This window comes from Bufo gargarizans, chromosome 3 (genome assembly GCF_014858855.1).
Source record: "Bufo gargarizans isolate SCDJY-AF-19 chromosome 3, ASM1485885v1, whole genome shotgun sequence".
Taxonomy (NCBI): Eukaryota; Metazoa; Chordata; class Amphibia; order Anura; family Bufonidae; genus Bufo; species Bufo gargarizans.
In genome coordinates this window covers 588,469,104-588,481,853 of record NC_058082.1, presented here as the reverse complement: position 1 = coordinate 588,481,853, position 12,750 = coordinate 588,469,104, and the positions used below count along the sequence as shown (strand labels likewise).

Sequence of the window (12,750 nt, the reverse complement as noted above, 5' to 3'; positions counted from 1 at the left end):
CAGAAGATCCGATGGTATATTCTAACCCCCAGGCGACTGAACGTCACGCGCCTGCTCCTCCCACTAGGTGGTGCAGGCGCGTGATGTCAGTGAGTGAGCGCCGCCTGCACTGCCTGCTGTTACCGGAGCTAAGACAAAGTAAGATATCCAAATAATCCAAGTAAAGAGCTCAGCAATAAGCAATGATTAAAGTTAAAGTAGTTACTGATTAGTTTATAAATATACTGCTGTGAACGTTGGGGAGGGGGATCTGTGGATGGCACTGTAGGGGGATCTGTGGATGGCAGTGCCATCCACAGATTCCCCTACAGTGCCATCCACAGATCCCCCCTCCCCTAAACAGTGCCATCCACAGATCTCCCCCCTAAACAGTGCCATCCACAGATCCCCCCTCCCCTAAACAGTGCCATCCACAGATCTCCCCCCTAAACAGTGCCATCCACAGATCCCCCCTCCCCTAAACAGTGCCATCCACAGATCTCCCCCCTAAACAGTGCCATCCACAGATCTCCCCCCTAAACAGTGCCATCCACAGATCCCCCCTAAACAGTGCCATCCACAGATCCCCCCTAAACAGTGCCATCCACAGATCCCCCCCTCCCCTAAACAGTGCCATCATGGCACTGTTTAGGGGAGGGGGGATCTGTGGAAGGCACTGTTTAGGGGGATCTGTGGATGGCACTGTTTAGGGGGGATCTGTGGATGGCACTGTTTAGGGGGGAGATCTGTGGATGGCACTGTTTAGGGGGGAGATCTGTGGATGGCACTGTTTAGGGGAGGGGGGATCTGTAGATGGCACTGTTCAAATTTCATGCACGTTAAATGCAACAGCAGTATTTGCACTGTAAACCTCCTTTTTTATTTATATAAAGTGTGGGTGAACTTAAACTGTATGGCTATACTGTGGTTCCTGTAGGCTTTGCGTGTGTAAGGTGTGGAGGGGGGGCCTCCATGTCTATTTTGCTTGGGGCCCCCAAATTCCTTCAAACGGCCCTGGTTCAAGTTAGTGGAATATGAGACTTTGTAAGAAAAGTGATCTTTATAGCGCCACAGCGATTTTACAGTGTTTTTGCAGTGATCAGAAAAAAAACATTTCTGTCACTGCGGTGGGGCGGACTGAACGCAAGTGCGCGCACAAGATCAGGCCTGATCGGGCGAACACTGCGTTTTTTGTAGAGCCTATAGAACATGTCCTATTCTTGTCCGCAATTGCGGACAAGAAAAGGCATTTTCTATATAGTTCTGGCAATGTGCGGATCCCCAAAATGCAGAAAACACATTGCCGGTGTCCGTGTTTTGTGGATCCGTGGATCCGCAGATCCACAAAACACATACGGATGTCTGAATGAAGCCTTACAGGGGTATAATCAATGACAGGGGGGTGATCAGGGAGTCTATATGGGGTGATCAGGGGTTAATACGTGACAAGGGGGGGTGTAGTGTAGTGTGGTGCTTGGTGCTACTTACAGAGCTGCCTGTGTCCTCTGGTGGTCGATCCAAGCAAAAGGGACCACCAGAGGACCAGGTAGCAGGTATATCAGACGCTGTTAACAAAAGGGTTAAAAAAAATCGCATCTACAGCCTGCCAGTGAATGATCGCCGCTGGCAGACTGTAGATCAACTCGTTTACCTTCCGATCCTGTGAACGCGCGCTCCTGTGTGCGCGCGTTCACAGGAAATCTCGGCTCAAGCGAGATGACGCCAATCGGCGTTAGTGTGACCTGGGAGAGCCGCCGCATTGACGCCTTTCGGCATTAGTGTGACGGCAGATGGTTAAAGAAATGACTGGCCATGTCTTGTCCAAGTGTGAAGGGTGTCTTAACAGTATTCCCCTCACTGCAGTAAAGTCGAAATAGCTTAGGTAGCAGGATACCTTACTGACTCCAATACTTTCTTCCTTTCTGTAGTTCTCTAGTAAGCTATTAAAAAGTGTTTTGTGAGATTGTGAAACAACTCTTATTGCACGAACACTGTTATTTTACTGTTTGGCCACAAGAGGCCGCTGTTTCCCCACACAGCTAAACAGACTGCTCAGATTTAAATATTTATAGAAGGTGGAGTTGTGTGTCTAGAGGAAGGAAGCTGGCATCCATTTTAGTTGCAGCCTGAAAAAGTGTGTGAGAGAAGAAACCCATTAACATCCTAGCATGGAATCACCCTTTTGCGACCAGGACTGCAGCCAAGTGAAGCTGATCGTGTCAAGGACCCGGATTCCGTCCAGGAGAAGGAGCACAGCTGCCAGTATCACTGATGAGAGCTGAAGAGCAAAGCAATGGACCCTGCGGGACCGCATGTGTGTTGGATCAGTGTAACAGGGAAACGGCAGTGCACTCCCTCCTTGCAGCACCGCCGGCATCCCGCTGATAAAGAGGGAAGAGAAGACGGCGTTGGACGCGGCCGGCGTCCTCATCTCCCTGGTAACAAAGGGGTGGGGAGGATCTGGCGGCGCACACTTCCTCAGCGCGGCATGTGTCCTCCATCCCCTAGGCATAATCTCCAGTTACCACATCGTGTTTATCGGGAGTGATATATATATTAGGCACGTGCCCCTTTACCAGTGTTGCGGAAAAGGGAGAGGGAAATCAATGTATAGGCCGGTAAGATTGTAAGCTGCTGTGTCGCACCGCGGGCTAGCCTGTATCTCACACACACGATTGTTCCTGTTCTTCAGGATAATAACAGGAATGGCGAGGCAGAGTTAGCTCCGCTCGCAGTAGGTAAATTAGGCTACCATCGTAGGTAGCCGTGCTGTGCGACACAGGGGTCTCAGCCTCCAGGCTAAGGCTCCTTTCACACGGGCGAGAATGCCGCGCGGGTGCAATGCGTGAGGTGAACTGAATCCGGACCCATATACTTCAATGGGGCTGTGCAGATGAGCTGTGATTTTCACGTATCACTTGTGTGTTTGTCACGGCTGAGGATGGGGAAAACCATCAGCCGTGCGATGCCAGAAGAGGATCGGTCGCTACTTGGCCAGGACCACAGAATTAGGGAGCAGGTCACCTCCTAGAGCTTCCCTAATCTGACCCTGACTCCTAGCTACATGAGCCAACCTTGAAGGTAGGAGGGCTCATGCTCAGGAACCTCGGATCCCTACTCACCCTCCGCAGATCCCTGAGCTAGGAGCTGGGTAGACAGCCCGTTCCTCCATGACGCGGAGAAACAGGAGTCTAAAGTGGCCAAGCTGCAAGGGGATAGGATGCCCACCCCGGTACATGGCTTACAGTATAATAATTGTGGCACAACTGACGCCAGGTGGACAGAAATAAAGACCAATATATAAAATGTTGGATTAATGGAGTAGGGGAGAGACTGCAGCTGTTTGGGAAAGATATGTGAACATCCCTTTGGGTTTGAGGTGAAGGAGCTGCTGCCCAAAATGACTTGTGATGTGGGGGAAGATAGCTGGTCAGCACTCGCTTGGATGCACACCGCACGGGACCAGGATCAATTTCCACGTGCAATGAAGTAAAGGATCCCAGCAGACGTGACTGGATGCTTGTAACAAGTTTATTGTCAAAGTAACAATATGTCCTGTATTTTAGGACGCGTTTCGGCTATATTAGCCTTTTTCAACAGATAAATATCCAGATAAATATTTATCTGTTGAAAAAGGCTAATATAGCCGAAACGCGTCCTAAAATACAGGACATATTGTTACTTTGACAATAAACTTGTTACAAGCATCCAGTCACGTCTGCTGGGATCCTTTACTTCATTGTTATGTGGGGGAGCAGAAGACTGTGGGTTGCGCAGATACTGAAGATGTTGGTACAAAAAAGAGAAGGCACCTCCACTTCTGTGTGGACTATTGTGTGACCCCCAAAGAAACCGTTACCCCTTGGAGGAGGGTGGAGCAGTCTTTAACAGCCATATACAAGGACAAGGGCTTTGCTTTTTTAAATTGGGTCTGTCTGAATTTACCACATGCCGTTTGGACTGATGAACGACTGAACGCATTTCAGCATTTCGTAGAATTTTGTAAGATACTTTTATGGTCATAAATATAAAGATATTTTATTGGAGTCACACCTTTATTGGCTAATCAGAAAAATCATATTGTAGCCTTCAGAGCACAGAGGCTCCTTCTTCCATTTGTAATTTCGCCTGAAGAAGGAGCCTCTGTGCTCTGAAGGCTACAATATGATTTTACTGGTTAGCTAATAAAGGTGTGACTCCCATAAAATACTTTTATATTTATTAACAAAAAAGTATTCAGCATCACATAGGATGACATGGTACTACGCAACTTGTGCTACACATTAAGAGATACTTTTGACAGAGATAGATATGAGATAGATAGATAGATAGATGGATAGATATGAGATAGATTTACAGGCGATAGATAGATAGATACTGTGGACAGATAAATAGATAGACATGAGATAGATAGATATGAGATAGATAGATAGATAGATAGATATAAGATAGATAGATCATCCAATAACCTTATATATCTTTTTTTGCTATCCGTTTATGTTCCTAAACATCATACTATCCACCATCTACATCTATGTCCTAATTGTCAGTGCACTGTGTTGCTAATGGGGGGGTTTACTATCTCTCCTTGGGGAGAAAGCACCTTAATCGGCGTGAAGAGACTTATAGGCCATACATGCTCCTCTGGAATTCTGGGAGGGAAGAAATGCAAATGAGCTCTTAACAAGCTCTGCCTCTAATGCCATCAGATGGAAGGCAGCTATCCTAGAAGCCAATGTTTAGCTCTTTTAATAAGCCCACAGCCTGCTCATCAAATCCGGGCGTCACCGACAGAACTACAAGCCCAGAGAGAGCAGACTGTGCCAGCAACGTTTGGTTGTATTGTGTACATGTGGTGGCAGTGTCCCGGCCTTCGGGCTGACTCCCAGGACATGGTTGCCACCCATGTCGTTGCCTGCGGCAACAGCCACAGTGTGTTCTTGGGTTTGACACTTCCCCTTTAAGTTGTGTTTTCCCTTCTGTAGTATTGGAAGGGTTAACTCCCTTTCGGTGTGTGTGTGTCACTGGGTGTGTCCGACTGTGGGGTGTGGCTTCTTGGCCTATAAAGCCTCACTGTTAGCACAGGTCTGAGGGTTGCTTCAGCCATGCTTAGCTGGAGCAGCCTCCTGTGTTTTCTACCTGCCAGTGAGAGCCACCCCTGTGGTCATAAAGATATTGTCACATTATGTTTATGTCATGTTGTGTGAGATGTCCATGTGATGTTCTGTTGGGACCTTCCTTCGTTATTTTGTGCAGCTTATGGTTCTGGATTCCTGTGTGCATAGGGATCCAGTCAGCAAGGCTGTGGCAGGTTGGTGGAACTACTTAGTTCGCCTGCCATATCCGTAAGTCTGTTTGTGTTCCCCTTTTCCCTGCAGCTTGGCCAGTGAGACCCCTGTTCCTCCGTGTCCAGAAGGAACAGGCCGTCTTACCTTGACTCCTAGTCCAGGGACCGGTCGGAGGGTGAGTTAGGGATCCGAGGTTCCGGAGCATGGGTCCTCCTACCTTAAAGGTCGGCCCATGCAGCTAGGAGTTAGGGTCAGGTTAGGGACGCTTTAGGAGGTGACCTGCTCCCTAATCCTGACGTCCTGGCCGAGCAGCCTAACATCTTCGGGCATCGCACGGCTGAGGGTTTTCCCCATCCTCAGCCGTGACAGCCATGGAGGATGAGGCTCATTTCCTGCTGCGGTGCCACAAATACTCAGCAGTGAGGGAGACTGACTTCAGGAGACTGTCTGATCTCTGCCCAGACGTCACCTCCATGGAGGAGGAAGAGAGACTCTCCATACTGCTGGGAAAGAGGAGAACACAGCGGCCACAGCAGCACAATATATTACTGCCTGCCATAGACCGAGAGGAGCCTGATATACCATGGACTCCTTTATCACCACCCTGGACGTGTCCCCATCCCCCCAACCCTACCTAATAATTTCCCACTTGCTTTGGCAATGCTAAAATGTATTTAGTCCTGCCAATAAAGCTTATTTGATTTGATAGATACATACATAGATACATAGAAGATTAGATAGATAGATAGATAGATAGATAGATAGGAGATAAATCGATAGATAGATAGATAGATATTAGATATGAGATAGATAGATATATATGCAATAGATATAGATATGAGATAGATAGATAAATAGATATGATAAAGATAGATAGATAGATATGAGATAGATAGATGATAGATAGATAGATAGATAGATAGATAGATAGATAGATAGATATGAGCTCGATCGCTCGCTCATACTCCTAGCTCAGCTCCTCGCTCGATCGATCGCTCGATACTAGCTCGCTCGCTCGATCTGCTCACTCGCTCGCTCGATCGCTCTGCGCTCCTGTGTGCGCTAGATCACTCGCCCGTAATCTCTTACACGTAGATCGTCGGAGATAGATGCGTAGTTTGTGAAGATCGATTTAATAAATTGCTATGAAATGCTGGTGTGTAGACAGATATAGATAGATAGATAGATAGATAGATAGATAGATAGATAGATAGATAGATATTCCACCACCCTTTCATGTAAGTTGGCCACATTTCCTTATGTGGATACTCTTCTTAGACCATGGAGCTGATATAGACAGGCCATATTCCCCATCATTTGCAGTAAAACCAGTGGAGTCGGTCAGAGTTGTTTTGATCATTTTATTGGTTTAGATATTTGAATTACTTAAATAATAATTAGTACTGCTGCTTTAGACAAAGTTTTTTTTGTATTCTTTGAACACATCTATGAAGCTGCCGTAACTGCGACAAATCTCTGATTAGTGTTAGGTTCTGGCTAGGAATGTAACTAAACCTTTTACATAGTCATACAATGTAGTGGTCCATAAAACAGAGAAGGCACAACTCTTACACTTCCAGAGCACAGCTGCGTTTACAACGCAGGAAAAAACGCAGCCGGCCGCAGCGCATGGTATACTCCCTGCACCCGACACCTAAACCAATTGGGTTAGAACAGAAAGCCACCAACTTGTTATTCCCTACAAAAAGGAACAATGCTCTTGCACCTCAGTTGGCCCCACAATCTTGGGGGCCCCCTAGAGGCTGCTATGGCTATAATTATGCCCGGGACAGTCGACAGTCTTGGATACACGATGAGGACCGAACCCTCTGATCACCACCATCCAATAGGACATTGATATCACCCTTGACCACCTTGCCCACCATGTCCTATAAACAGAGGGACAAAAAAATTCCTAAAATGTTTCTGCTGCCGGCCGCAATTTTTTTCTTTATTGTAAATGCTCATCACTGTGTCTGGATGAAAGGCACAAGTTCTAGAAATACAATGCATCTGCTCGGGGTTTTCATGACATGTCAAGTGCAGTAGAAGAACCGAACATTGCCATCTAGGTTACACAGGATTGGATCAGGTTAGTTACAATATTGCTGCAAAAGAAGGACATGCTGTTCCCAGGTATAGTGACCAGATTGCTGCTTTTAGCTATTAAAGGATTAAACAGCGCCATTCTTGTCTACAGGTTGTGTCTGGTATTGCAGCTCATCTCCATTCAAGTAAACGAGGCCAAGTTGCATTACTAAACACATCCTATACACATAAGTGGCGCTGTTTCTGGAAAACAAAAGGCAGACCCTGTTTTAAGCCTGTATAACCCCTCTAAAGGCAGATATATATGAAAACCTATATGGCTTTAAGGTCATTTTCCTTTTACATTAAGAACTTTATGGAGGGCAAAGGGCACACTCAATTTCTCTTCCCTCTGTGATACATTTAGGTAATTCGGTCATTTAGCAGATCCCATTTAGGACCCTCATTTCCTGGCCAAAAGAGAAAATTACCACATTTACAGCATCTCCTACTTTGGAGGATACAGCATGTTCATACATTACATGGACAGCCCAGTGTAATGCTTCATCTCCCCTGTGGTGGCGCTGCAGGAAAATTGAACACTTTGTTTCATGGTTGATCACCGGAGATCCCAGCAGCAAGATACCTTGGAATTGGAGTATCATCATAGGGACCTTCTAGAAGAAGGGATTATCCTAACATGTCACCCATGAGTAATAAAAGAAATTAAAAATCTTTAAAAAGGGACAAGATTTTTTTTAAGTGCTAGTGATAAAAGACCTGTTACTGGGCAATTTTTTATAATTTATAAAGCAAATCATTCAACTTTTATACTTTGGTCTTTGCACACTTAACAATTATACTTTTACCTGCTCATAGGTGGCTGTTTTTGCTTTTTTCCTATGTAGAAAGTTCTATATAACTACATATCCATCCACTAGGGACATGTAATATAGTGAGGTATCAGGCACTTATTTGGTAGGTCTCCTGTCTGCATAATTAATTATGCTTCTGTTTTTTGGACTATATTAAAATGTGTTAGATTTCACCACCAGTTTGGTAATTAAAGTGCTCCTCTCTACAAGCAAAAAATTCTTACTTCCACCTTTGTGCCCCATGGTGTACATACAGCCTGCTCTCCTACTCCACGTGGTGTAAGTCTACATGTAGCGTTTGGTCCACCATCATCATGATCTGACCATGCAGACTAAATAAAGATGGCTGAACTCATTGAGTTCCACACGATTGGCCAACAATCTAAGGTGTATGGTGGCCTCCCAGCCTCCCCCTCTGGAAGAAACTGGGGAAAAGAGGGATTGGGTATTTCAAGAGGCCCTATTCTTTGTTCACACGGGATATAAGACATAAGTCACTTGAGAACACAAAGTGAACAATACCTCAACTGAGTGAGTAGACCATGTTAGGATTTGAACAGGGAGCAGTAAGGGGACCAGGAGCTCCTACTGACCTGATTTGGACAACGGAGTGCAAAATATCAAAAGAGTTGTCTCATCTGGATATGGAGTGGTTATATTCAATTTCAACCAGCAAATTTAAGTTGAGTGCATTGGGTTAACACAACCAGACACTTGGTGGTGACCCATGGTGGTGAGAAGATCTTAAGGTCATCTTCATTCTGAGAAGGGGTTGTCCAGTTGGGACCTCAACTTCATTGAATTATATGAAAGATGTATACCTGTAAGTAAGTTCTTCCTCAACTTGGGCCTTCAACTTTAATTATTTGGCAGCTTTACAGCTGTAAGTTGTTCCTGCTCATATATTTGATCTAAAATAGGAGTCACTACAAAAATTGGCACTGAAACTATTTAAATCTATTTCCATGGGCGATCATTAACCATAACCACTATTGTCCTTTGCTCGTCTAGGATCGGTTGTTTGGGGGGAAAAATGCTGTGTTGATGAATGTTTTTGATTCATGTTTTTTTACAATAAAAATTTCTGAGACACAAAGCATTGGTTTCTAGTTTCCTGTAAGTTTTTGGGGTGGTAAAGTATCAATTGAGACTGAAAAATTCCACAGATACATTTCTAAGAGAATTGAGGTTGGTCACCTACGGAAAAATAAAAATGCAAAATGCAGACTACTATCTAAATCTGAACCGCCATGCTAGGCCAAAGCTTATTGTATTGCATACAAAAGTTCATCCTAAAGTACTAACATCATACTGTAAACATTAAGCATACAGAGTTTAAATCCAAGGCCACAATGTTTTTGTCATTTTTTTGTTTTTACTTTAAATGTCCCTTTCTTTGCTTTCTTTGGTTGGCCGAGCTCAACTCGTAGTGTATAAATGCATAAGTTACATATAATTATATAAAAATGAAAAATACCATTGACTTGTATACTTCAACCTGACGAGCGCACAGCGTTCGCGACTCAAATAAAACTGGCACCTGCTTATAACTAAAAAAAAAAAGTCAAAAACAAAAAGAAAAACCCATAGAGTTCTGTTTGTATAAAAAATTAAGGGAGCTTCATTTATATTCAACCAATCTCCCTTTACTAAAATAAAGCATTGAGTATAAATTCCACCCTGAGAGCACTGGCAGTGAAACTGGAGAAGGCCTCCATGGAGTTTCACCAACGGATATTGCTTAAGTCATCAGTGCCATGTAAAATTTTTGTATGTTGCCTAGGTCCACATGTTAAGTCAAGCAACCGTAGTACAGCATTTTTCAACGGTATAAAAAAATGTATCAAAATTCTGCATTTCTATATGAATATGAATAGGAACCTACTTGACCCAAAAAGTTGCATTCATGTATATTTTGGGAGGGGAAAAAAATCCACCCATAAGTCATGGCATGTCTATTGAAAATGTAGGGTGCAATATATTGTAATGAGGTCCTGCATGTTCCTTTAAATATCAGACAAATCCAGTTTTATGTCATTAAAGATAATTATTCTAGTCTATATGGTTTCATCATCATCACCAATTTTTTTTTTCCTGATATAAGAGGTCTCCTTCAATAACACTGGTTGTAGTATAATATAATACTGATATAATCTCTCAAAAAAGTCTCAACAATTTTTTTTGTTTGTCCAATGGTTGTAAGTTCACCATCATTTTTGGAATTGTTCTTCCTTTAAGTTCCGCTCTTTCTTCTACAGTTTCATCTGAACCTTCTAGTCTACAGTTCCTTCAGAACACTTTCTTGGTTCCTCATAATGGCTCAATCTTTTGGATACATCAAGGAATGTATGAAGTCTTCACAGTTATTCCAACAGTTTCTTTCCCCATCAAGTGAAAATTTTACCGAAATTTTTAGCCATGATATTGTGGTGTCGTGTGATTATCTTTAAATACAGGTAGTTTCTTTGTAAGCTGGTAGTCCCTGTTTTTGTTTATACAGTTTTTGTTTCCGTAAAAGTTTTTGTTCCCTTCATCACTATTTTTTGGTCATTCAGTCAAAGGCTTCCGCTATGGAAAGCTCAAAACACTTATTGGTCCAATGCTCTGATGTCATCCTATATTACATCATTAGCATGTGAACTTCGTTAGTAAAAATTGTCTTCATCTCTAACCTCTACAATGTTTTTGGATGTGGCCAACCTTCCAGAAGGCATGGGTGACCCACAATAAACTCCTTCCAGAGTCGTTTCAAAATTATAATCCACAGTGATTTTTTTTTCCCAATTGAAAAAAATTAGTAGTAATTTGCAAGATGAGAAGCCATATGGCTAGCTGGAAGTCGACTATTTGCGTAGATACTCCCTGGTGGTGAATTCCAGTAAGGGTTTGGAGCTGCAAAAAAACTGGATGATGTCACAGGTAGAGTTGGTGGATGAGGAGCAACAAAGTTCATCTTCTGTGGGTGGGCATGGTAAGAGCCCATGTATGGAAGTTCGGAAGGGTACTTGTACATTGAGGACTCTGGTGGGTGAGGCTGAAGAGCTTGGGCGATCCCATGAAAGTCAAACTTGTATGCATAGCGCTTGCCATGGACCTTAGTCATAATGTTCTTGTCATAGTAGTAACGGAGTGCACGGCTCAGCTTGTCATAGTTCATGTTGGGTTTGCTCTTCCTTTCTCCCCAACGTCTGGCTACTTCATCTGGGTCTGTCATCTTAAACTCGCCATTGGTTCCCTCCCAAGTGATACAGTTAGAGTTAGAACTATCGGATAGAAGTTCTAGGAGAAACTGCCATAGTTGGATTTGTCCACTACCTGAAAGACCATGATGAAATAATAAGGAAGAGAAAAATATTAGTGGTCAGATTTACAATTACTTCTCCAAAGACATCTGCACATACTGAAAAGTTGTACATAGTGTCAGCTATGACCTGTATCTACTCTAAATATCTTGGTCAAGGCAAAGTGGCTTGTTTGCAACCAGTACCTGGAGCAATGATATGCCAAGCACACAAACCCTAATTACATCTCTGATATTTGTAGTCCCTACAAGAATAGCATCAGAAAATACTAAAAATGTTTCATCTTATGAAGAATATTTTGTCTTATCGATGGAGTATCCCTTTAAGGCCTCATGCACATGGGCGTTGTGCAGCCATTCCGTGCATTGGGGACCCCAGTTTGCAGTCCCCAATACACGACAACGTCCATGCGGTGGCCGGATCGAGACCCATTCAACTTGAATGGATCGTGATCCATCCACACCGCAAAAAAATAGAACATGTTCTATTTTTCACGAGGCGGAGGCACGGACAGAAACACCACGGAAGCACTCCATAGTGCTTCCGTAGGGTTCCATGCCTCCGTTCCGCACCGCAGCTCCGGATTCGCTTGAATGGGCCACGGCTGGGCAACAGCCCTGTGCATGAGGCCTAAGAAGCAGATTTCCAATATATTTAATTAAAAAGATTGTCTCACGAAGACTACCCAATTTTTAAATAAAGATGGCTTCAAAGCTAAAGAAAATTATAAATGCCTGCATGGCCATTCATGTAATATTCCGACAGAGAGGAGGTCCCAAGATCAAAACATATGGACAGCATTTGTTGTCCTAGGACAACCCCTTTAAGTGTAGCTTCTCTGTTATCCCTTTTCTATTTCAATCCGTTCAGTAGACCATAGTGAGCTAGATATGGATCAGACCCTTATTGGAAGTAGGGGCAATGAGGAATTTCAATAAATAAGCCATTGGTGGGAAGAGAACATTGCTGCCATGTATTAATCAGTGGAGCACGGATACTTGGAAAACATGAAACATGAACATTTTTATCAAATGTTCATCAAATTGTGATGAATTAAATTACAATGTTCACTGAAGACTATTAAACCCTATGTATAGTACACCGTTTGGTGTATACAGTTCCTGTGCTGGTCTATGGACCTCCACAGTCAAAGTGTACAAACTTTGTGTAGTCTGATACTGCAGTCAGGAGCCAACATCAAACCTTGGTGGATGTCAGGGGCCACTGGGTTGGGGAGGGCCAATGGAAATCTAAGTATACATGCTTTGTACAGCAGCC

The 12,750-nt window shown here is 43.7% G+C and overlaps 1 protein-coding gene across 5 annotated transcripts in view; it reads right to left on the bottom strand.

Moving 5' to 3' along the window:
- Nucleotides 1-6,614: 6,614 nt before the first annotated feature.
- Nucleotides 6,615-12,750, bottom strand: part of ERG (ETS transcription factor ERG) — a 223,991-nt gene continuing 217,855 nt past the window's right edge. For all 5 annotated transcript variants that reach the window (XM_044284371.1, XM_044284372.1, XM_044284374.1 and 2 more), the window contains one exon: nt 6,615-11,485. In XM_044284371.1, coding sequence (XP_044140306.1) covers nt 10,965-11,485 — 521 coding nt within the window. In that variant the 3' untranslated portion in view covers nt 6,615-10,964. The remainder of the gene's footprint in view (nt 11,486-12,750) is intronic.